Source organism: Siphateles boraxobius, unplaced genomic scaffold (genome assembly GCF_051911475.1).
Source record: "Siphateles boraxobius isolate OS27281-9 unplaced genomic scaffold, OSU_SipBor_1 8, whole genome shotgun sequence".
Taxonomy (NCBI): Eukaryota; Metazoa; Chordata; class Actinopteri; order Cypriniformes; family Leuciscidae; genus Siphateles; species Siphateles boraxobius.
Genome location: NW_027509208.1, coordinates 12407570 through 12431744, shown reverse-complemented (window position 1 = coordinate 12431744; position 24175 = coordinate 12407570). Strand labels below are relative to the sequence as shown.

The 24175-nt window shown below is 41.1% G+C and overlaps 1 protein-coding gene across 2 annotated transcripts in view; it reads left to right on the top strand.

The window, feature by feature from the left end:
• Window positions 1–24175, top strand: part of jag2b (jagged canonical Notch ligand 2b) — a 52545-nt gene that overhangs the window by 13152 nt on the left and 15218 nt on the right. For both annotated transcript variants that reach the window (XM_077220640.1, XM_077220641.1), the window contains exons 3-8: window positions 11122–11176; window positions 16593–16850; window positions 17813–17873; window positions 21923–22053; window positions 22638–22757; window positions 23391–23504. In XM_077220640.1, coding sequence (XP_077076755.1) covers window positions 11122–11176; window positions 16593–16850; window positions 17813–17873; window positions 21923–22053; window positions 22638–22757; window positions 23391–23504 — 739 coding nt within the window. The remainder of the gene's footprint in view (window positions 1–11121; window positions 11177–16592; window positions 16851–17812; window positions 17874–21922; window positions 22054–22637; window positions 22758–23390; window positions 23505–24175) is intronic.

Here is a 24175-nt window from a genome sequence, read left to right as displayed (position 1 = left end):
ATTGTAAGAAGACACTGAGAGAACAGCTAATTGTACCAGGTCATCTTTTTGGCCCCAATGTTTCTGAGGTATTGTAGAAGAGAATGAAGTTGTCAGAAGCCAAACGACAACTGACTCAGGTTTCACGAGCACCACCTTTTAGAATGCCTCTGACTCCGGCTCACCCACGCTATCTGGGCTCAGAGCATTGAGTGACACAGCAGAACATTTCTCAGCTTCAGGCTCCACAGCGACATAGAGGGGCCGAGGAGCCCCAGGGACGTCGCCCTTTTCACCGTCACCAGCAGGGGAGACCACATCAGCGTGGAACCAGAGGGTAATTGGTGGTCACTGGTCACCCAGGGAGGCCTTAGAACATATCAACGTCCTGGAGTTGAAGGCAGTGTACTTAGCTCTGCAACACTTCTTACCAAACCTGATGGGTCGTCATGTGCTTGTCCGGTCCGACAACACGTCGATGGTCTTTCATTTGAATCATCAGGGCGGCACCAGGTCTCTTGCGTCTTTACTGCTAACTCGCATGGTCTCAGGGCCGGCTGGCCTCATTAAGGGCAGTTCATCTTCCGGGATTGGACAATCAAGTGGTGGATGCTCTGTCCAGGGATCTGCTGCTCCCGAGGGAATGGAGACTTCACCTGGATGTAGTACAGTTGATTTGGCGGCGGTTTGGCAAGGCAGAGGTCGACCTCTTTGCATCGGAAATGACCACTCATTGCCGCTGGTGGTTCGCGAGAACCGAGACGTCCAGCCCATTGGGACAGGATCCATTAGCCCACAAGTGGCCGAGTTGCCTGTTGTATGCGTTCCCTCCATTTCCACTTCTGTGGTAAACGTTACATCGTATATACCTATACAAGCACAGGGTGCTTTTAGTGGCACCTCGATGGCCATCCAGGCTATGGTTTCCTCTCATTCTGAGTCTGTTACAAGGCGAACCATGGGCGCTTCCCACCAGATGGGACCTTCTTTCTCAGATGCACGGCCGTGTTTGGCACCCAGATCCAACACGTCTTCAGCTCTGGGTTTGGCCCTTGGGTCCAGATCACAGTTAATGGATTGTGAACCAGCAGTAGTGAACACTATCGGCAACGCTAGGGCTCCTTCGACACGACAACTTTATGCTGCTCGTTGGAGGATATTTTCTTCTTGGTGTGGGGATCAAGGAATTGACCCAGTTCACTGTACTGTGCCGACAGTTTTGAGTTTCTTGCATCTATTTGATGACAACAGGGGGGCCTCCACTTTAAAAGTTTATGTTGCTGCCAAATCTGCTTATCATGACCCGTTTGCTGGTGGTTCCCTTGGGTCTCATAACCTTGTTTGTAGTTTTCTGAAGGGAGCGAGGCGTTTAAAGCCCGTTCGTTCTACTCCCTTTCCTGTGTGGGACTTACCGCTTGTTCTAGAGTCCCTTTTTTACACCACCATTTGAGCCGTTAGCTGTTGCAGATATTAAGTGGTTGTCCTTAAAAGTGTCTTTTTTGTTGGCCGTTGCTTCCACTAAACGCGTTGGTGAACTTCATGCCTTGTCAGTGAGGGAATTGTGTTTACGCTGGTTACCAGAGGATTCTGGGGTCACTCTTCGGCCTAATCCAGCCTTTCTCCCTAATGTTTTGTTACCACAATTTGTGAATCAGTCTATTCATCTGGCTGCTTTTCAGCCGCCTTTCAATCACTCAGATACAGATGGGGGGAGGTCTCATCTTCTGTGTCCTGTACGAGCTTTAAAGTGCTATGTTAAGTCTACCGCTTCTTTTAGACAGACGGATCAGTTATTTGTCTGTTATAGTGAGGTACGCAAGGGTGCACCTTTGTCCAAACAGAGATTATCACGCTGGATTGTTGAGACGATAAAGTTGGCGTATAATAAATCTCATCAGCCCTTACCAAGGGGTGTTACCTGTCACTACACTAGGGCCATGTCTTCGTCTTGGGACACTTTACGGGGAGTTTCCTTGGCGAATGTCTGCGAAGCTGCTACCTGGTCTTCTCCATGTACCTTCGAGCAGTTCTACAAGGTTAACGTGGCTGCTTCCCATGATGTGAGCCCTGCAGTCCTTCTGGAGCAACCCTAATGTTTGCAGGTGGGTGGCATTCCTCATGACCGTGTTGATATTCGTCATCCACTAGTGCTTTGCACTGCCTCTGGCGGTCAGTAGGAATGAAACAGAACGCTAGTTACGTATATAACTGTGGTTCTGTGAATTCCAGATGACCCCCCGAGTCCCTCGTCACTCGGAATGTGCGAGAAAGCATTCTGAGGCTGGGCACCGAGTCGCTGTGGGTTATATCCTCGCGTCTCGGTCTGCGTCATGACGTGACTTTGTTACAGTATATTCTTCTCGACCAATCTAGCTGGCTCAGTGATTATCCACTAGTGCTTTGCACTGCCTCTGGCGGTCATCCGGAATTCACAGAACCACAGTTACATACGTAACTAGCGTTTTAATGGCTTAATCTCAAATATCTTTTTTTCTAATCTTTGAAAGCTGAAATCTAAAATAAAAGTAGAATAATACCCCAGATTTGAAGTCTAACCACGTTTGAATGTTTAGTTCTGTCCTCAGTGTCACTCATTAAACAGGGCTGTCGTGTTGTGCGTGCTGTGGCTCCGCGTGAGAGATTGCTCTCTCTCTCTTCTGGACTGCGAATAGCAAAAATCATCACAGACAAATGGTATAATATTATTATATATAGAAATGGCTGAAATTCAGCCCCAGGGCCCATTTAATACCGGGTTTCGGTACTCATCCCTAATCATTACCAAGCGCGAACACAACAGTGAATGAAACGAAGCGAACGTACAAGCCATAGTGTGACATACGTAAACCAATGGTGTAAACATAATTTGTATGTAGGCATAAGCAACTTTTACAATACTAACTAAAATATAATTAATATTATTTAATTGAATTTGTATTAGTTTGAATAGTAAAAAAAATCGGTCGGTATTAACGCAAGTTACAAGTCGGTCGGACTAAAAGGGAAAAAAATGGGTCGGCCCTAAATTGACAGGATCGGTCGGGTTACGGCAAACAAGAATATTTTTAAGGATGGCCTGGGATGAACTCAAATCGATACTGGCTTAATAAATTGATCTATACTGTGGAATTGCACTGTACTTCCTTTCTTGGGGTCTAATGTGCTGAATTTAGGCTTTATGTCCAACATTATGCTTCCAACACCAGCTCTATCACAATACAATACTCATTGGGGGCTGCACTGATTAACACTGGTTTCAGAGTGTATGCTTATTTAGGTGGCCTGCTTCTTCAATTGTATACTTTCCTACAATTCTAGGAAATTATTGATTAAAAGGACCTGAAGTATCTTAGAACAAGTTTTCTCTAAATAAATTGCAAAACAATAGATTAATAATAATTAATAATAATTTTAAATGCTACAAGTTAATCCTAGGTATCACAACATTTATTGGTGTTTAGATTCACTTTTTAGTGAGCGTTAGATGATGACAAGGGCAATTTTTATGTAAAAATGGGGGCAAGTAACATGCACAGTTTAATATACAATATCAGCAGCTACCAGTTAATACATTTTTTATTATTGATCTATCATTACCATACAGCCCATATTGTGATTAGAAAATGAAATACATTTTGGATTAAATATTTAGAATTTATGTTTCAGTCAGTCATTTTCCAAACTGGAATCAGGATTTCCTTATTGCGTCAAAAAAAAATCCTGAGGACACGTTCTGCTCTAAAACTAACAGACAGGAAACAGTCGCCTCATTTCAGCCCGATGATACCAAAAAAGAAGCCTTTTGTGGCCTTTAATTGGCCTGGTTGTGTCTTACATTTTGTGGTAATTGAAGGTTGTGGTCCGTATGATCCACTGCCTCTCCACCCTCAGTATGGCCCAAATCTCTGTGTCAGTCAACAATTCAGCTAAAAAGATGGGACTGACATCCCAGATTAATGGAGATTATATGCTGCAGTCGTTTGCCATGGAATGAATAAATGACCTGCGGGTCCCCTGAGGACAATCAATCAAAGTCTGGAACTGGTGCGACTGCCGCTTATACTTTAGGTGGAGGGTTTTGTGGGTTTACGAACGTGTAGCTAAATACAGCGTATTAAATATATTGTTTTAACCTGACGTATTGATAAAAGGACTATAGTTGTGGGTAACTTGTTCAGTTAAATAACCCTGTATTATTAGTTTCAAGTTAATCTGACCTTGATCTCTGCGTTTCTCGGGGGCATTTACATAATACAGTGCCCTCCACAATTATTGGCACCCCTGTTTAAGATGTGGTCGAGGACTTCTAAAAATTCTCCTTTTTTTTATACAACATAGAACCCAAATGTAAAAAAAAAGAAAAATCCAACCTTTGATTTAAGTACATTACTTTAGTGGTAAAAAAAAAAAAATCACACATTTAGAAAGAAAAAAACTTGAAATGATGTGTCCCACAATTATTGGCACCCCTAACAATTCCGCTGAAAAATTTAATTGATTTTTTTTTTTAATATATTTTTCTGTAGTTGCTAAAGTTGGTCAGGGTATCTAGGAACTTTTAATTAGTAATTCATGACTTCCTGTTTCCCTGGGGTATAAATATGAAGTGACACAGAGCCCTAATTCTCTTACCCATTTGTCAACATGGCAAAGACAAGAGAACACACCATTCAAGTAAGGCAGATGTGTGTCGACCTTCATAAGTCAGGCAATGGCTACAAGAAAATAGCCACTCGCCTTAACTTGCCCGTATCTACAGTCAGAGGAATCATTAAGAAGTTTAAAACAACTGGAACAGTGACAAACAAGGCTGGAAGAGGTCCCAAGTTTATCTTGCCACAACGCACAGTGAGGAGGATGGTAAGAGAAGTAAAAAAAATCCTAAGCTCACTGTCACAGAATTGCATCAAAGAGTGGCATCTTAGGGTCACAAAGTCTCCAAAACAACCATCAGACCCTCTCTACATGCCAACAAGCTGTTTGGGAGGCATGCAAGGAAAAAGCCTTTTCTCACTAACACTCACAAACGTAAACGTCTGGAGTTTGCTAAGCGGCACTGGGACTTCGACTGGGATCGTGTGCTTTGGTCAGATGAGACTAAGATTGAGTGGGTCTGGCGTAAAACAAAAGATGAGTACGCCGAAAAGCACCTCATGCCCACCGTGAAGTATGGTGGAGGATCTGTGATGCTGTGGGCCTGTTTCTCTTCCAAAGGCCCTGGGAACCTTGTTAGGGTGCATGGCATTATGAACGCTTTGAACTACCAGGACGTTTTAAATAAAAACCTGATGGCCTCTGCCAGAAAGCTGAAGATGGGTTGTCATTGGGTCTTTCAGCAGGATAATGATCCAAAACATGTGGCAAAATCTACACAAAAATGGTTCAGCAGTCACAAACTCAAGGTCCTCCCATGGCCATCTCAGTCCCCAGACCTCAACCCAATCAAAAACCTGTGGGGCGAGCTAAAGAGGAGAGTGCATAAGAGAGGACCCAGGACACAGGATGATCTAGAAAGATTGTGCAAAGAAGAATGGTCAAAGATCCCTCTCTCTCTGTGTTCTCCAATCTTGTGAAATGTTATAGGAGGAGATTAAGTGCTGTCTTGTTGGCAAAAGGGGGTTGTACAAAGTATTAACATCAGGGGTGCCAATAATTGTGGGACACATGATTTCAAGTTTTTTTTTTCTAAATGTGTGATTTTTTTTTTTTTACCACCAAAGTAATGTACTTAAATCAAAGGTTGGATTTTTCTCTTTTTTTGCATTTGGGTTCTATGTTGTTTAAAAAAAGGAGAATTTTTAGAAGTCCTCGACCACATCTTAAACAGGGGTGCCAATAATTGTGGAGGGCACTGTATATATTACATCATTAATGGGCTCCATCTAACTGTTTTTGAACACAAATATGACAAGTAAACCGTTCGATGGAGCCCAAATGAGCAAGATGTATGAATCTCTAAATGTGCTTTAAAAGTTGGACTGTTACAAAAAAAAAGACGATCAAATAAAAAATAAAAAACATGGGACATGATGCAGTTGCTAAATATGTCCTGCTGAATGTGAATGGATGTAGCAAAAGTTGCAGTTCTGCTAATGCTAATAACAGCTAATCGCAATATCTAATAAAACCGATATCGATAAGTTCAATATTTGGTTTTTAAACTGCTGTGAACCTAGTAACGTGTCAGTCGGCACTCGGCAGAGAGGGTGGGGATTGTATCTTCATGCCATGCCAGACAAGGGAAGTTTGCCTCTCTTGGCAGTTCCTTTTCCAAAAGCAGATGAGGAAATAAAGTACTCGTTTTTTCACTGAGGTCACAAAGGAACGGAGACCCATATTTTTCAAGGTTTCTGTGTTGATCTCTTTCAGTATCTCCTTCACAGTCTAGACTAAGTTGCCTTTCTTCTTTCGTTCACTCTTTTTGCAGGATATTCAGCGGAACTGAAGGCTTTGGTACTTTAGATAAGGCGTGTGAAAGCTCTCAGACTGCCTCGCCTTGCGCTCTGTCAGCTGGACGTTACTTGTTCGTGACTGCCGGTGGAAAACACTTTACCCTCTAAGCTAGATCCCGATACCATCTTGTCATGTGATCATCAGATGATTAAACTTAATATTTGTTTTATGTAAAAATCATATATCTTGTACTCAGTGGGGCCTTCTGTGTGTGTGAGAAGCGCTGCAGCCGATTGTGTGTGTGTGTGTGCTGCTACCAATTGAAACTGTGGCGTGGGAGCCTTTTGAAGCTGATGAGAAGCCTGATGAAAGGTCTCCAGGGTCATTCTTAGCCTCTCTTACTTCAGCCCCCTCTAATTTCAGCCCTGCCCCTCTTTAAACTGCCCCATCCACCGACTGTGGGAACCTGCACCTGTGGCTCCCTCCACCACCACCCCATTAGCCACCCACCTACTTTACACACACAAACACTCAGGGTGTTTACAGGCTTAACGTCCCAACAAGATTGCAAGTATGCGTTCGGCCAAAGGTTTGCTTGTGATGCGTACCGGCCCAAGTACGTCCATGCCAGGCGTTCTGTGTTAGCTTGTTCACAGCCTGCTATAAATATCCTCGCTATCAGTGAAAGTAGTCCACGATAAGGAGGGAAGAATTACTTGTAGTGAAACAACAACATGCATCTCCAAGGGAGCTTGTTTGGGTGCGTTTGTGCCGCCGCTGTGTGTTGGACAACTTCTAGGTGTCGGAGGGGGAGTGTGTGTGTGTGTGTGTATGTGTGTGGCCAGAGGAATGTTCTTGGAGTGTCATGAGACTCAGGTTGATGGTGTCTTGCAGTGATGGGTTTTAGATGGAGGTCTTTGTTCACTGGTCACCTCCCCCACTAGTCTTTATCCGCATCTAGCCCTTTGGGCAGCTGTCACATAATCCAGCTAATCAGAGACCAAGTGTGTGGGAACAGGGCCGACCCCGTGTTACCGTGTCTCTCTCTCACACGCGCACACACACCCTGACATGCTGACCTTTCTCCTTGGGTACATGCATACCATGCTCTAGTACGCATGACCGCATGTGCGCGGCCAACCACATCAATCCAGCATATTCATTTACTGATGGAGCTTTGGAGCAAATCCACATTTACAGATAAGAGTACTTACACAAACATGCGCATTTCGTGTCCACGCAGATGCTCGCTACCACGAGACCCCACTAATACGCTGTCTCACACCGGCCGCCCCCTGTGTTGGGGGATGGAAGCAGGGGTCAGAAGCCCTGCAGCATGTCGCAGGATGATCCACGTTCATGTTAAATAATCCATCTTTTTAAGACGCATCTGTTGTACGTCTGCATGGTTATGTGGCCCACCCACTCCAGACCATCCAGACAGACCTGGTGCTGCTACTAATCCCTGACTGCATCCACCAGACCGGCCCACAGCCCCCAACCTCTCCATCACACACATCCATGCCATCTGGCTCCGCCCCACTCACTCCACCTCTGGGGACGAACAAGATGCGTGTCTAAATCTAGCAGTTCGCATCGCTCTGTGTGTTTACGTGCAATTTTAAAGTCTGATTTCAGTCGGACTAGAGCAGTAATCAGTCTCTTTAAAATAACATGGTTTTTGTGAAGTTGGGCTAACAGACCTTGATATTGTGGTGTAGCTTGTAGGGGGTTGCACAGACTAGTCGATTAGTCGACTTAAATGCTCTGCCATGACTCTTTAAGCTTGATGTCGACTAGTTGCTGATCATGGCCTATAGACGGCACAACAGGATAAGAAATCTTTAAAATCTTTTACACTCTTGTTTCCAACAGCTATAATGACAAATAAATGCATACTCCGAGATCGCTCCACAAGATATGATTGATTATACCATCTGGATGCTCAAAATTGATCAGGTGAATGCACGTTTTAAACAGCTTATTGTACATGTAAGTTAATGGCTGCTCTAAACTAATGCACTACTGTATTGTAATGTGGGCGCACACACACAGTAGCTTGCACACGTTCAGAATGCGCGCACAGAAACATTCAGTAGCCCAGAAATGTATTGTCAAAACTGTTCTGTTATTTATTAATAAAATAGCTTAGAAACTGAAAAGTTCCTGAATACATTTCTTAGTAACTAAAACCCACTATTAGTAGAATAGTGCCAGTTCACTGCCAAATAGAATTAATTCATATGCAATCGCTCTCTCACTAATGCATAGTAATCTTTACTGTGCTACTTTATCTGTATCTGATTTAGAAAAAGCAGAAATCTGTGAGAAATTTAACGACCCAAAGACAAAAGAACTGATAAAAAAAGCTGTCTCAACTCGTGGTTCAGGCTTATTTATTCATTAATGAAGTCATCAGCGACTATTGCCGTTGACTCAACTTTAATCACTTAAATGTCGACTTAACCCCCTAGTTGCTTGGCTTCGTCCAGCATGTATACACATAATTGGACTATCAGTTCAACCTTTCAGGTATTTTCAACAACTTTGTTGTTTAACATGTGAATGTATAACATGTGAATGAACAGCCAATGCTTGCTCGTTTTAGTGCATTCTGGGAATTACTAGTTAGGAAATATTTCAATACACTGGGTTGATTCGAATAGTGTTCACACAAATTATGTGAAAACAATAGCGTAAACTGTAACTAAAGTTTTAGTAGTTTATGACTGGAGCTAATAGTTTATGACTGGAGATGTAGCTTAGCGGTTGGCACATGACCTTCCCTGTCAACAGAAATGACGTAATTGACCAAAAACAATTTCAGCATAGTATTTTGCTCATCATTGAGGTTGTTTTTGTTTGTCCATGTGCGCAAGCATTCAGTTTATTAACAATAGAGAACCATAGTGGCATTTTAAACCTTTGGCTCATCTCTTAAAACAGATCTCCAGCATCTTATCTCTTGTTTTTATGCATGACCATAAGACTTACACCTTGTCCTAACTACTCACTACGCCACGACCCATAAAGGGTATCTTTTCCATGTTAATCAGAGTTTTTGTCCTAACAAGCCACGACACGCGACAATTCTATTTTAGAAACTGTTTCTATTTTTCTGCGATGTCGCGGCTGGTACAACAAACACGACAATGGATAATTCATCTCAGATCTTGAAATGAAACAAATGAAAACAAGAACTTTCAAACTGTGAACAAACAAGTGTATTCTTTGACAAAGATTGTTTTAGTAACTCCATATGTATTTTTAATAATGTTTAAATGGTGTAATATTTGTGAATTTGATTATGCACTTATCCATTTTCTTGCAAGTGGCGTCAAGATTAATAGCTGGTGCTGTGCACCTGCCGCGAGAGCTGGCCCTCACGGTGTTCTGATTGGTTGTGGGTTTTGATTGATTTTGACACATCTCATTGTCGCGTCGCATTTGGTGTGGACATGCAAATTGCTTGTCACTGGAATCTTATCGCATCCCGTCTTGTTAGGACACGGTGTTAAGTTTGCAGTATTTTGAATGCTGTGACCTAGAGAATTGGAGTACGAAAAGATACGTTTTTAAGAAAATAAGTGAAGATATAAAAGTGGTGTCATGTACCTGTCTTGAATCAGGAATGAGAACAAGGTGTGAATAAACTTGTCGCTGAAGGAAACGCATCAGTTAAATGTTTCTTCAGTGTCCTGTTTTGATTTCACGAAAGCTGAAAATGATAGCCTGGTCAGGTAGGGACTATAGGTGACATCCTAGTTGATGGACTCTCAGATAACAGAGGAACATCAAGAATGTTTCCAATTTTAGTTTGAACATCCAAGGTGTGGCTGAAAATCTCTCCCTCCCTCCATCTCATGTGTAACCTAACTCAACTCTTATAAATGCTGCCTCCTGTCATGAGAGAGGACTGTACTGGAGCTTTAGTATCAATGTAGTTTTATTAGCACTGCTTGCTAAGGCAAATATCACTATTTCTATTGCTCATAGTTGTGGTTAGGAATTTGAATAAACCTCTAACCCTCACTATTACATTTAGCAGACGCTTTTAATGTAGTGCGCATTAAAACTGTGTTTTCATCTGGCAGATTTTTCTGTTTGCTTAGATTTGTGCTATTTCTTTTTTGATTTTCACCTGGAGGATATAAAACAGGTCGTTTATATTTGGAAAAGGTTCCTGACCCATATCTTTTGACCTGGGTCAGATAGGAAACACCTAAAATACCATATTAACCACATAAAAATGCACTACATCAATTGGAAACACTTAAACACAAACTTGTATCTGTCCATAACACCCATCATAAAAATGTAATATACAGTATGTCGGTACCATTGGTTATCAGGCAATGGCAGAGTTTCCCCAACTGGGGCTCATGAGGGCCCTGCAGGGGCTTTGTTGTTGCTGAAAAGCCAATAAGTCACTAATCATAAAAATGTCCAATTGAAATAAATAATTATAAATGTGAATGTGTGAATGTATTCAAAATATTACATTTTCAACTAAATATTTTAGATCAAAAGGGTTTGGCTGACAAAAAACGTGTAAATCCCTGACCTATAGTTTCAGTTGATATTGTGTATGCTCATCTCGTATATTTTTCTATCAGTATAGTGGCATCAGATACTTTCTATACCTACTATATCAGTGCAGCTACTTTTGCATCAAAATCTACTCATTTCTTTTTGAATAACATTTTAATATTTCATCTCATAATGATCTTCTTTCTCTTTCTCCCCCAGCGATCCTACACACTCATCCTGGAAGCCTGGGACGAGGATAACTCCACTCAAAACAGTGAGTATTCCTCTGTAATCCCAATATGATTCACTGCTGCAGGCTGCCGAAGCCTCTCTGGGTTGGGTTTGTTGCTCATAATGGCCGTTGAGCATTGTTAGTCTGTAGTTTGGTGCTGTAAGGGATGGATTCATTTGTGGAGATTGAGTCTGATTCTTGATGATGATATGAAAGTGATAAAGCTACCCCGCTGATGTGTTGAAATATTAGCGCAAGGGAATTCGTTGTAATGTCAGGGTTTTATTGGGTATGAATGGGGTTATTTAAGGACTTTGTGGTGTGCATTATTTGTGAAAGTTGTCCATTTTCATGTAGGCACTGATATAGGGGGTTGGAGGTATGCATTGAGTTTGATATTTTTAACCGCACTAAGGAGAGGCTCATCATTTTTGACAGATATATTGACAGGATGTGTTGCTTACACAATAACCATTACCTGAGCTTCCAAAGCAGGGAACCTCACATAAATGTTTAGTTAAAGACTCAAACAAGCACAATCTTGCATCTTCCACTCATGCTTTAGTAGTGCACGCAAGTCCACTAAGATTTTCCAATGAGCCTGATCATCTGAAGACCTCTGTTAACTGTAACCGCTGGGTGAAATCTCCTGAGGATATTGAGTATTGAGTCATACACATACACATAAGTTGCAGCAACAACGTGTTTGGTTTCATGCTTGAATAATAATCTCAATTGAATGTGAGATCTTGGGTTGTAATCTCCCTAAGCCTGGTTCTTCGGGGCTTCCAGTTAGGGGTGTGCATGAATAATCGAATATTTGATCTAATTACTAATACTAGTAATTACTATTCAAAAAAACAAAAATACGATTAGAATTTTGCTTCATCTGTTGCTTTGCTGGTCTCAAATGTTGTAAAATCCTAAGCACGCAAACTAAAACTCACAATTATAATTAAATGCACTGGGTGGCGCTGTGAAGCCTGAGTCGTAGTCTGCCTCTAGGCGGAGCGAAGTTTGGAATTACTTTGATCAAAATGTTTACTTTTGATCATTTGATTCATTGTCAGGTGAAATTGAGCTATCAAATATCACCACCATGAAATCACATGAAATCCAAACACCAGTCAAATGAGGAAAGACAGCTGTCCATCACTTCATTCATGACTGCATGTAATTGTAGCTGTACCCCCAATTGAGACGAAAAGAAGATAAATGATTTGATAGCAAAATTATCTCGAGACAAATGCTTCCTTTAAGTTTCGTCGAGGGAGACCGGTTTAAGAACAGAAAACACAAAGCGTTATAAGAAAACTTTGCTTAGCACACCGCTATCTGTGTCCCTAAAACATCTGTTGGCAGAACGCGTTTTCTCTGCAACTGGCCTTGTTATCAGACTGAGGAGTCGGTCTGCTTTATTGGTGTTTTTTTTTCGTTCACTCTGCTTCAGCTTAAATGCTTTTGTTCTGTATATTTTTTTTGTTTACACACATTGTTTAATGTTTTCAATTAAAAGTAAATTTCATGGCATAATGTAAGCTTGTTGTGTATATTTGCTAACCATAAGCTTGACAAAAATGTTACAAACTTCATTTACATAAATTAATATTTGAATATTAAATTTTTATTAGCCCAAATATTCAAAAACAATATTTTTGGAAAATGCCCATCCCTACTTCCAGCATGTATGGATCTTGGGGAATCAACATGGGCACCATAATTCCACAGCTGTATCCTGTTTTCTCCCGCCGTCTTTTGTCTGGCTTGAGGAATTGTCGGTAGGGAAGGGTCAGGCGGAGGAATTCGACGTATGCTAAAGAAAGGTGAATGCTGGTAAAATGGGAGAAACATAGGGGGGCATGGCTTTGATCTGCGGATGTGATCTGTAGAATCCCTGTATATCCCAGCGTCTGTAAAACTTTAAAATCAAACATGCGCCTCTCCCTCTGCTTGAAGTCATTACGTCCTGTTTTTCGTTTTCATCTTTGCATGCACTTCAGCCTGAAACAATGGTCCAGAGAAAGCTTGCCTCGATTAGCCTCGATGTTCCAATAGCAGCCTTCAAATGTGTGAGCCGAAGTTGTTTAAATGCTGTGAATTTCAGTTTATCCTTCATTCTAACTTCTTTTGCCTCACTTAACTAACAGTAAAAATTTCCATTAAATACGACACTTAATCATGAATAACATTATTGTTTTTATATGCAACTAACATTCAGAAACTGTATTTGAAATTAATTAATAAGGATAAATAAATAATGATAAATATTAAATTTATTTAGTTCCGTAAATGTTTAGTTTATACATAGGTATGCTTCAACTAAGTTTAATGGTGCAACGCAAAAATATTTAGTAGTGCGTAAGTTGTATCTTAGTGCCCATTTACGTCAAAACTAGGCTAAGTTGTAACTTGCGCACAGCTGGTGCAACCGGCCCCAGGACAGTAGAATCTTCCTTTTAATATATTGCATGTTCAGATATTCATACAACAAAATATTCTGGGGGCCATGACATTTTTGTGAAAATTATCACATTTGTTTTGTTACTGGTTTTAATTTGTGTGTTGATTTGTTTGTTTTTTGTTTCCTTTTATTATTTATATTTTGTTGTTTAGTAGTCTTACAAAAACTGCCTACAAATTGACTTTTTTTCTACTTTTCAATTGAATTTTAAAGCTGCAGTCCATAACCTTTTCATTTAAAATTTATATAATACATACATACCAAGTCTCCCGGAAGTTCCGGGAGTCTCCCGCATATTGATAACGGCTCCCTGATGCCCGCAAATTAGTTAAAATCTCCCGGAATCTAGAGCTTGCGAGCTCCATACCGTTTTTTCATTTTACCCTTATACCAGAGTCATAATTTAACTTAAACTATAAAAACCAATCATAAAATATGCTTTATTACTTTAAAGCTAATCTAAAGAAAGATTGAAACATGCATAAACCATTTCAATATGCTTTCACAGCCGTCCCATCATTTCCATCACAGAACAGTTTTTTTCCAGATATTATTGTGCTTGTTTACAACAGCATTGTAAAGAGTTTGGAATTAAATATGAGACCCGTGATGTGTGCAAAAAACTTGATTATAGCAGAATATTAATCATTTTTATAAAATATTATATAATTATTTATTTAGGATAAATGCTAACTATGCTAACTAAATGCTAACTATTAATCATTTTTATAAAATATTATATAATTATTTATTTAGGATAAATGCTAACTATGAAATTAGCTTTAGAGTTAAAGTGTTCACCAGAACACCTGTAAGCTCTAGTGACCATTAATTAGAAATGCTTGAGATTTATCTGCTCTCTTTGATCTGGAGTATTCTCAATGACTTGGCAGGGCTCTGTTTGAGACAGTGGCTTCATTTATCACACAAGCCCATAGTAGAGAGGCGTGCCAGACATTAATGATCTTGTCATAGAGCGAGAACGCTGTCAAGGTCTGTCTGATGTAACTATCTGCAGTCTGTACTCATGCAAGGCTTGGTAACAAAAGCGGCAGTGCATCCTCCTCTCTCCAGTGCTGTTTAATACTACTCGTTTAGTATGCAGTGTGAACACTCAGAGCTGCCGCACCTCTTTTCTTAAACCGGACACGTCCTAATGCCTTGTCTGTCTGTCAGAAACCCAAGGGTAAAAATGTGTCTTTCGCTCGGGTGAATGAAATTTAGCCTGCACAATGCGTCATGTCATCTCAGGACTTTTCCAGGGACGGTGGGACGACGTTCTAGTCGAACTGACGGAATTAGGCAACATGCATTTTTCATAGATGCTTTAAATAATTCTGTTACATCTGTCAGAACTGTTCGTAATGTGTACGTGTGCATCGTAGGGCCCTACAGGCCTCAGGGAAAGTTCTGTAGCATTGTGTTTACTCTGCAGGAAGGGCTCTGGACTGCCCAGTGTTTAGACGTTGGGCAGAACGGGTCGGCAAAAGCTCGCTCCATTGTTCTTTATCTGGAAGCGCCAGGGCTATTTCTGTTTTTGTTGCTTAATTCGGTCGACATTGTCAGAGGACGGAGAGGAAGGCATGTGTATGTGTGCTCCGTATGTGTGTTTGCAAGAGGAGAAAGACGTGGACGCGCTCTGCGCGTCGGGACAGAGGAAATCACAGGCCCCCCGTTTCCACCGTGATTGTTTGCCGTCTCCGATCCCACTGCGATAAAGATTGCTTTCTTTGCAGAGAGGCTGGGAAAGCTTGGGAAAATGGATCTCTTAATGTGAGTGCTGCTAACCACTCTAGCTAGGAGGAGAGATTCTTATTGAGGGTCCGTGTCCTGGTTGACCTGGACAATGTGATTGATGATTAGGATTAGGGTGCGATCCAGGTCCTTCAAGGACAGCTAGGGCTAAGAGCTGAAAGTCGCCGGCTACGGACACCAGTGGCTTCCCCTGGCTGCCACTCTTGCCCAGATCTCCCTGGCAACAGCAGTCAAACTCACTCCCCTCCCTCTGGCCAGACATCAACTTTTCATTAGAAGAACTAGGTTTTAACTAAAACTCTAGAATTCACTAGTAATGTGAACGATTGAAAGAATGAACAAGTTGCTCCCATGATGCTAAGGCGTGTTTATACAGTTGCTGCAGTGTTTAGAGTGGTTTTTAGGGGATTTTGATGGTGTTGCTAGAGTTTTCTGCATGTTTGCTTGGTAGTTACTGGTCCAACCCTAAGTTTATATAAAATTTTGGTCCCTAGATATGACTCGGCTATTTTTATTGTCTGCTCATTAAAAATGGTAAGTCTGATCACACCTCTCCTCGCATAAGCCGCATTTGTTTGAGTTATTAAAATGTCCATGGTACAAAGGACACCTAGAGTTAAGGGATGTGTTCGAATGAATATGAGCGGTAACAATCGCTAATAAAGTACTTGATTTGGCATGGTTAACAGAGCCAATTCAAAACCCTTTGTTTTTGCAATGGTGTCATTCATGTGTGAGTGTCTTTGTTGTGCAGTGATTTGTCTGAATGGGTTTGTGAGGCAGGAAGTTGGCATGGACAGGATAGTCTGAGTCACTAGTGAGTTTATAGCTTTAAATCAGGGTCTGTCCTGTCTGTGGACGTACAGCAGATCTACACGCCCCTTCGTTATCACATTGTTCTGGTTGTACGAATAAGTTTTAGCTCCATCTTAGGCATGTGAATTATTGGAACGAATAAGTTGTATTTTAGAAATGAGATTTTTTTTCTTCTTTTTTTTTTTTGGTCATGAAATGTTATTATTTAATAAATATTATACTGTTATATTATTTATTATATAAAACATTATTGATTATTGTATAATACATTACAAATCAGCAGACAAAAAAGTATAGGAATTATAAGTTATTAATATAGGCCTTTAAGTAAATAGTCATAATTATCCCTAGTAACAGTATAATATTATTTTTAATTATGATTATTAACAAAGCACATGATCTCTGTTTCTTCTTTTCTTTTTTTAGCTGGTGAGGAAAATTTGATTGAACGCCACACACACGCTAGCATGGTGAATCCCGGCGACCACTGGCAGACCATCCAGCACCCCGGCACCACGGCCCACATCGAGTACCGACTCCGGGTCAGGTGTGACGAGAACTACTACGGGAGTAAGTGCAACAAGCAGTGCCGGCCCCGCGACGACTACTTCGGCCACTACCGTTGCGATCCATCGGGAAATATTGTATGTCTAGATGGCTGGATGGGAGTGGACTGTCGGACGGGTTAGTGCTGTTGACCATCTGTATTTTGTACTTTTCAGTTTAATATCATGACCAATAAATGTCCGATATTAAAATTATTTTATACTATTTTGGATTTAAAAAATAGACATAAGTGTTATTTTAGTATGATTTTAAACTATTATATTATTTATTAGGTTTTTATCATTTACTAGAATTAAATTGGCTTTTATTTTTTAAATTTCAAATTTAGATTTTAATTAATTTGTGTAGTTTTGTAATGTGCTTTTGTCAATTTCAGTAGTTTTAGTTAACAATTACAATACTGCATACATAATTGTTTTAAAAGCTACAATTTATGCATCACAACATACACTATATAAAAGTAGATGTTCACTTTTTTTTATAAAGATAACATTTAACTGTAACAATATATCATGCATCCCCAATATGTAGCCAAGTATTATTAGCCACATTGCCCTCGATAAAGGATGAACTAGCGCTGACTGCGGTCTTGAAGCATATAGAGAGGAACCCTGTTAAATCTTGCCCTTTACAACCCTGTAAAGAGACCTGCTGCTATCAGTGTTTTCACAGTCCTGCGATCTTTGTTCCTCTGCCTGGAGGTGAGGTTGTGTTGTAAACAACACCTCTGCAGCCCTGGAGTCACACTTTCCATTAGCTCAATTAATTTGGGTGATGCAGCACCACCACTGCAGACAACCTAAACACCTCTGTTCCAAAGCTGTGAGTGCATGTGTGTGTATATATTGCACTAAAGAAAGGCAGTAAATCACCAGGCACTGTCCTAATGAGCATGGGGTACGAGTAGGTGGCTGTAATGGGGGTGGATAAGGGCAACGTATGTGTGTGTTCAGGCCATAAAGTTGTCTTCTGTCACAGCGAGTGTGATGAATTTATTTTGTCGCACTTGTAAGGCAACACAAACAAACAAGACTGACTCTCCTCCCTCTCTCCTTCCCTCTCTCCCGCTCCTCTCTCAGCGATCTGCAAGCAGGGTTGTAATCTGATTCACGGAGGCTGTATGTTGCCTGGAGAATGCAAGTAAGTGTTTGAGCATCATTTCATGCTCGGTTGGTCGGGTTAATCTGGCTCCTTAATTTCAGCAGGGCCATATGTGCTCATGCTGATAAGGTCTTTTCATTTGTTTACCTTACCATTAATTAATAAGTGCAGTGAAGCCATTGCTTGTGCAAGCTGTTTTTGTTTAATATGCTTTTTTTTTAAATCGCGCTATACTCTCTCAAGTGTGTTTAAAAGTTGTGATTGATTATCATTTGATGGGTTGAAATACTTTAGGGAGACACTATTACTTTTGCTCATAGTTCTCCCCAAAAGGAAAATTGTAATTTACTCTCGCCCATGTTGCCTCAAAACCATAATACTTTCGTTCATCTTTGAAACATGAATTAAGATATTAATGAAGCTGAGTTGTTTCCTCCATTGAAAGTACATTCACACAAAACAAGCAAGCATATCTGAGCTACTGCAAGAGCCATTGAGGTTTGTTTTTCGCATGCCACGCAAGTGCGGTTAAGCTTCCGTTTGCCATATTTGATGACCTCTATGTATGTGTGTTGATCAATGTTTATATGTAAACAAATTAAATCTGTTCATCATATAAAGCAATCATGTCTCTTTAGAAGACTTGGATTTAACAGTGTGATTCATATAGATTTGTTTTATGATCTTTTCTCTTTAACATGTTTTTGTTGCATGGACTTTCAATGGAGGGGCAGAAATCTCTCTGGGTTTTATTAAAAATATTTGTGTTTTCAAGATAAACAAAAGCCGTTTAAGATGACACTAGGGGGAGTAATTGATGACAGAATTTTTTATTTTGGGTGACCTAACCCTTAAGGGTTTTAAAACCCTTTAGTCTTTGACGTAACACCTGTTGCACTAATCCGTGAATGTACATCTTTCGCCTGAGTCAAGGGACCTTCAGATTGGGGTCTTTTGAATTGGGACCTTTAAGCCACCCAGAACACTGTAGCAACCACACAGCAGTGCTCTTAAAAACGGTCAGAACACCTTAGTTGTTCATGGGCAAACTGAAAGAACTTTTATAAACTATATAAACTATAAAAATATAGTGGCAATTGGACTTTTTGGAAAGTTACCCAAATCAGTGTCCCCACATTCCTTGTGTTTTGGAGGTTATCATCAAATAATAATTAAGTCAAATGGTGGTATTTTGCTCTTACTGTCACAGGAAACTCTGACGCTTCCTGTGGAACTTAGCGTGAAATCCACCTCACCGTCCCACATCATGTTCCCCTTTAGTTATCTTCCTGTTGCTTAGCTCACTCCTCTTCCTTTGCCACAGGAAAAAGTCTTAGTCTTTGGCATGAGAAAAGCCTTTTTTTGTCCATTCCAACTTCAACCTCACTCTGTCTAAGGGCAGGGAATGAGAAGATCCAGAGGTGTCTAAACCAGGAAGTCACTCTAGACGATGATGACATACTGGGATCTTTTGGCAACAAATCATTCAGACATTCTCATTTAAAAACATCTCATGCTTCAATTTTCCAGTCCTCACTACTACTTAGCACATATACCTGCCCTCATTCTGCTGCTCTCCTTTACCTGCTACTAGACTTGAGCAGTTTAAAAGGGACAAGGCTATTTTGAAGCCTCTAGCATCATAAAGGCCAAGTGTGGCGCCTCAAGGGACATGAGGGCCAAAAACATACTTTAGGACATCATGTAGCAAGCTTCTCTATGGCCTGGACGAAAGAGTTTCTGGAACCGGGCTAGGAAACAGAGGCCAATATGTTATTCTAGAATTTTAATATTTGGGAAGTTCTTGCAGGATATGGTGACTCGCTTCCCTGCCGTCACTAGCTTGATAGTCCTGGGAAGGAAGAAGGTGGAGACTAGAGGACTAAGTTTGCCACAGACATTTTAATTAACCAGTAAATTCAGTAATGGGCCACACATTTTTGCCACTCTTAAAATTGTGTAATTTCATTACTTCCAGTAAGTTTTGTTTTGTGATACAGGGATAGTTCATCAAAAAAATGAACAGAGAAATATTTTTAAAATTGTTTCAGTTGTTTTCATCCACACAGTTTTAAAGTCAATGGGGTCCAATAGAGTGATGCAGGGATGACAGATTTTTTTTAAACTTCCAACCTGGATGAAATCACCTGGGTTTACTCGACAAAAAAACAATAGGATTTTTCCATTGGCTTTTGGATTATTGCAAAAAATAAGGTAAAAATAATAACTAACAAAAGCTTATGATTCTTACATGTTTTTTTCATCATGATAATCTTCATAAATTAATAGAACTTTGATCAATTTTGAACTGTAAAAACAACCGGTGGATGTAAAAGCTAAACATAGGCTATAAATGAACTACACCACGGTCGCATGACTTAAACGTCACCATCACTAAGTTTCTGATAACTTGTTCAGTCTTTGTTTAAAAAGATTTTCCCTGAAAGTTTGAGTTATAATAGTTTGCAATTGCGCATTTAAAACACAATGAGGCTGTGAAAACAGACTAGTGAGTAGATGAGTACCTGTTCGGCTGATGGCGTTTAATGTCCCTGCCAACCGTTACAGTCCTATTTAGCCCCTTATTAGTGTTTTACAAGATAAGTAAAAGTCTTAAAATCACAAGAGGGTATTACTGGTGTGTTTTATATTGTAGGATAAAAGGTGAAAATATCTTGAGCTTGTGCTCACTACAGACCATATTTCAAGCATTTAACCAAAAAATCCATTCAAAAACTCTGACTTCAGGACGATATAATTGGCCTTCAAAAATATGTCATCCCTCCACCACTCTATAGGTTTCAATCAATATTTTTTGGGTGAACTCTCCATTTAATTGTCCAAACACATTTTGGAGGCACTGCAAATCCTAGCTGCAAATCAAATGTTAAAAATGCGAGAGAAATGCATTTATTATTTAAGTTTAAGGTTTTTTTCATGGCTGTAGTGGACACGTCCTGACACACAAAGTAAATTTAATGCAACTTTCTCTTTGGAGTGAGTTAGTTAGCAAGCTTATGTTTGGCAGTGCTCAGCAGAGCTGAACGCCCCCGTGCACAGGCAGGGTTCACACTCACCCCACACACTCTGCTGCCTACATGCTCTTTCATACAATACTAAGGTTGTTACTGGGCAGTGCGAGGCTGTGTGTGCTCTGGTGTTAGTAATCCAGCCTCCGGCCTGCCCCTTGGGCACAGATCTAGGGGGCTATTTCAAGAGACCTCATTGGAGATGTTATAAGTGGATTTGGATCAAGGCCTCCATGCAGAGAATGTGCCAGGTGTGTACCTCTTCGAAGAGCACTTTTGCCTGTTATTGTAAGCTGATGTGATACCAATTGTGCGCCTGAATTGTATTTATTAATGCATTATCACCACATTTAATTGCAGTATATTTATAATTTAACCTAGATTCAATTATTACAGCATTTAACCATGTTACCCATGGTTTTATATCATGAAAATGTTAATAGATAAACATGTTGTTGTTGTTGTTGTTATTAGGAGCACTATGTCAATCCCATGGTAAATTCAGATAGTCATTCAGTGCTGTCTATTTCTCAAAGTACTGTGGTATTTCCATCTGAACCCATCACTGTACCATGGTAACACCACAGTACTTCTTTGTAAGGCTAGTAAGCGTTAGCTCTGTGGTTGAGATATGCAGACAGCGTCTCTCCACTCGGCAGCTGGAGTTAGTCCATACCTCTTCTGCAGGAGAGCTGTCTTAAAATAGCCTGCTCAGAAATGACAAGACAGCTGGGTAAGGGGTGTGGTGAGGACGAAGAGAGCGCACTACAGGCCTTGGAATAGCGGAGTGTTGCTGTAAACCAATAATTTGTTAACCCCTCTGTAGCATTTCCCTCTGTGCCCCCAGGCTACTACCACACCGCCCCAGGGGGGTGGGGAGTGCGTGTCTCTGAGGAGTTGTGAAAGTGTTCTTAACCTTTGTCGCCCAGAATGTCGCCTTATCCTAAGATTAGGTGTCAGGGCAGTGATGTGCATCTGTATATTTGTTTTATTGTCAGTCATTAAGATATTTCAACCTCAGTCGCATTTTAAGTGTTAACACGCTTATGTGGTTTTCAGGTGCAACTACGGCTGGCAGGGCCAGTTCTGTGACGAGTGTCTGCCTTACCCTGGCTGCTTGCACGGGACCTGTGGTATGCCCTGGCAGTGCACTTGCGACAAGAACTGGGGCGGCCTCCTGTGCGATAAAGGTAAGGGTCCTAAATGCATCACACACGCTGATGCTGATGATTTGGCCTAGTTAGTTTTGAGAAATTGAGGTCAACCTGGAATTGACCCATAAAATGGTCAGCAGTAGATCAGAATGAATTTAAGCCCACGAACATCCAGCCACAGAGGTGCCAGGGCAGCGAATTCATATCATGGTGTTAAATGGAACTACAGCATCTTATACTGAGCTTATTTGTTGGGTGCGATGTCAGCATAGGCTGTGCATCATGCGACAATGCACACACAAACACACACTTTGGATATTGTGGTTGTGATTAGAGTGGCGCTCCGATATCTGATCTGTTGGTCAGCGTGCGTCCTGGAAGGTGGTTAGGAATGAGAAGCAGCTGAGATGTGCCTACAGTTCTCTTTATTTATTTACCAGCTTTTATGTGCATAGCCTCGCCTTACAAGGTCTGCTGGGGGACCAGCAATAGTTTGCCAACTGTAGTCATTCAAAGAGCAAATGTTAGCAGGCTTAAAAATATCTGAATTCATTGTTAGTATTGCTTTCCCCATAGTCTCAAGAAGTATCCTAGTTCATTGTTTTTATGTGTCCTTGAAGATCTGAACTACTGCGGCACACACCATCCCTGCGTCAATGGCGGGACTTGCATGAACTCTGAACCGGATGAATATAAATGTGCCTGTCCTGAAGGATACTCTGGCAAGAACTGTGAAATTGGTAAGTCTCTACAGATGGATGGGGGATTTGGTAAATGAAAGTGCCGACTGGATGGATGGGTGGATGGATGGATAAAAGAAGGGTTGGATGGATTGATAGAAGGGATGGATGAATAAATGGGCTGGCTGGATGGATAAAAAGGGGTTGATTGGATGGATGGATGGATAAAAGAAGGGTTGGATTAATTGATTGATTGATAAAAGGGATAGATGAATTTACGGATGAATAAAATAAGGGCTGTCTGGATGGATAAAAGTATGGATGGATGGGTAAAAGAAGGTATTGATGGATGGATGGATGGATGGGTGGATGGAGGGATAAAAGAATGGATGGATAAAAGAAGAGATTTATGTATGGATAAATGGATTACATGGATGGATGGATGGATGGATGGATGAATGAATGGATTGGTAAATAAAGGGATGGATGGATACATGGATGCAAGGATGGGTAAATAAATGAATGGATGGATCCATGGATGGATGGATGGGTGTATAAGGGAATGTTTACATAGATGAATGGATAGATAATATTTCTCAACTAAGACTGGATGATTGAAGCTGTGCCAGTTGGTGTGCCTTACATGAGATATATCTGTCTATAATAATGACACATACCATTGTGTTTTTGCAGCCGAACATGCTTGTGTATCCAACCCCTGTGCGAACGGAGGCACGTGTCACGAAGTCCCGACTGGATTTGAATGCCAGTGTCCACCAGGCTGGGAGGGTCCCACTTGTGCTAAAGGTATGTAAATCGTTCGTGCACCTTCCTCTCTGACTTTCTCCATGGCCCGATCTGTTCTGTCTGGAGACCTAGTTATAAACTTAGACAAGAGCACAGACAACCGGCCCCTCCCCAACATGTGTCCAGATGCTGTGGCCAGTGTGCCGCTTGGCTGCTTGTCATGCTGGGATGTGTCAGGTATATGGCAGGGGAAGCCGGTCCTGGATATTGGCAGCACAGCGGGGTCCCTTTGCATGGCGAGCAGAGCTTTAGCTCTTACTGGTCCCGGATTACAGCCTGGTGGTACCCATCACTGAGACAGGGGGGATTTGCATAATCGGTCTTCACTTTGAACCAGCATTTGGCTTCCCAAATTGTGAATGCAGTGTGTCATGGTCTTCCCTTCCTTCTCCACCCCTCCGGCTCCTCAAAGCATCCCTCTTTTAGCGCCACAGAGCTCAAATTTGATCAGTTGCTGATGTGTTTCTCACTTCTAGGATGCCCAGTGTTTTAATTATTGGTATTTCTCACACTCTTCATCACTCCCTCTACATCCTACCTCCTCTGTTTCCCCCATCGCACTAATGGGGCTGTGTTTCCATCGCCATAGCAACAGCAGGTTCCCTGCTGGAATTTGGACCCCCCCCCCCCACACACACACACCATTTCACCCATAAAGGTTTTTCCCCCAC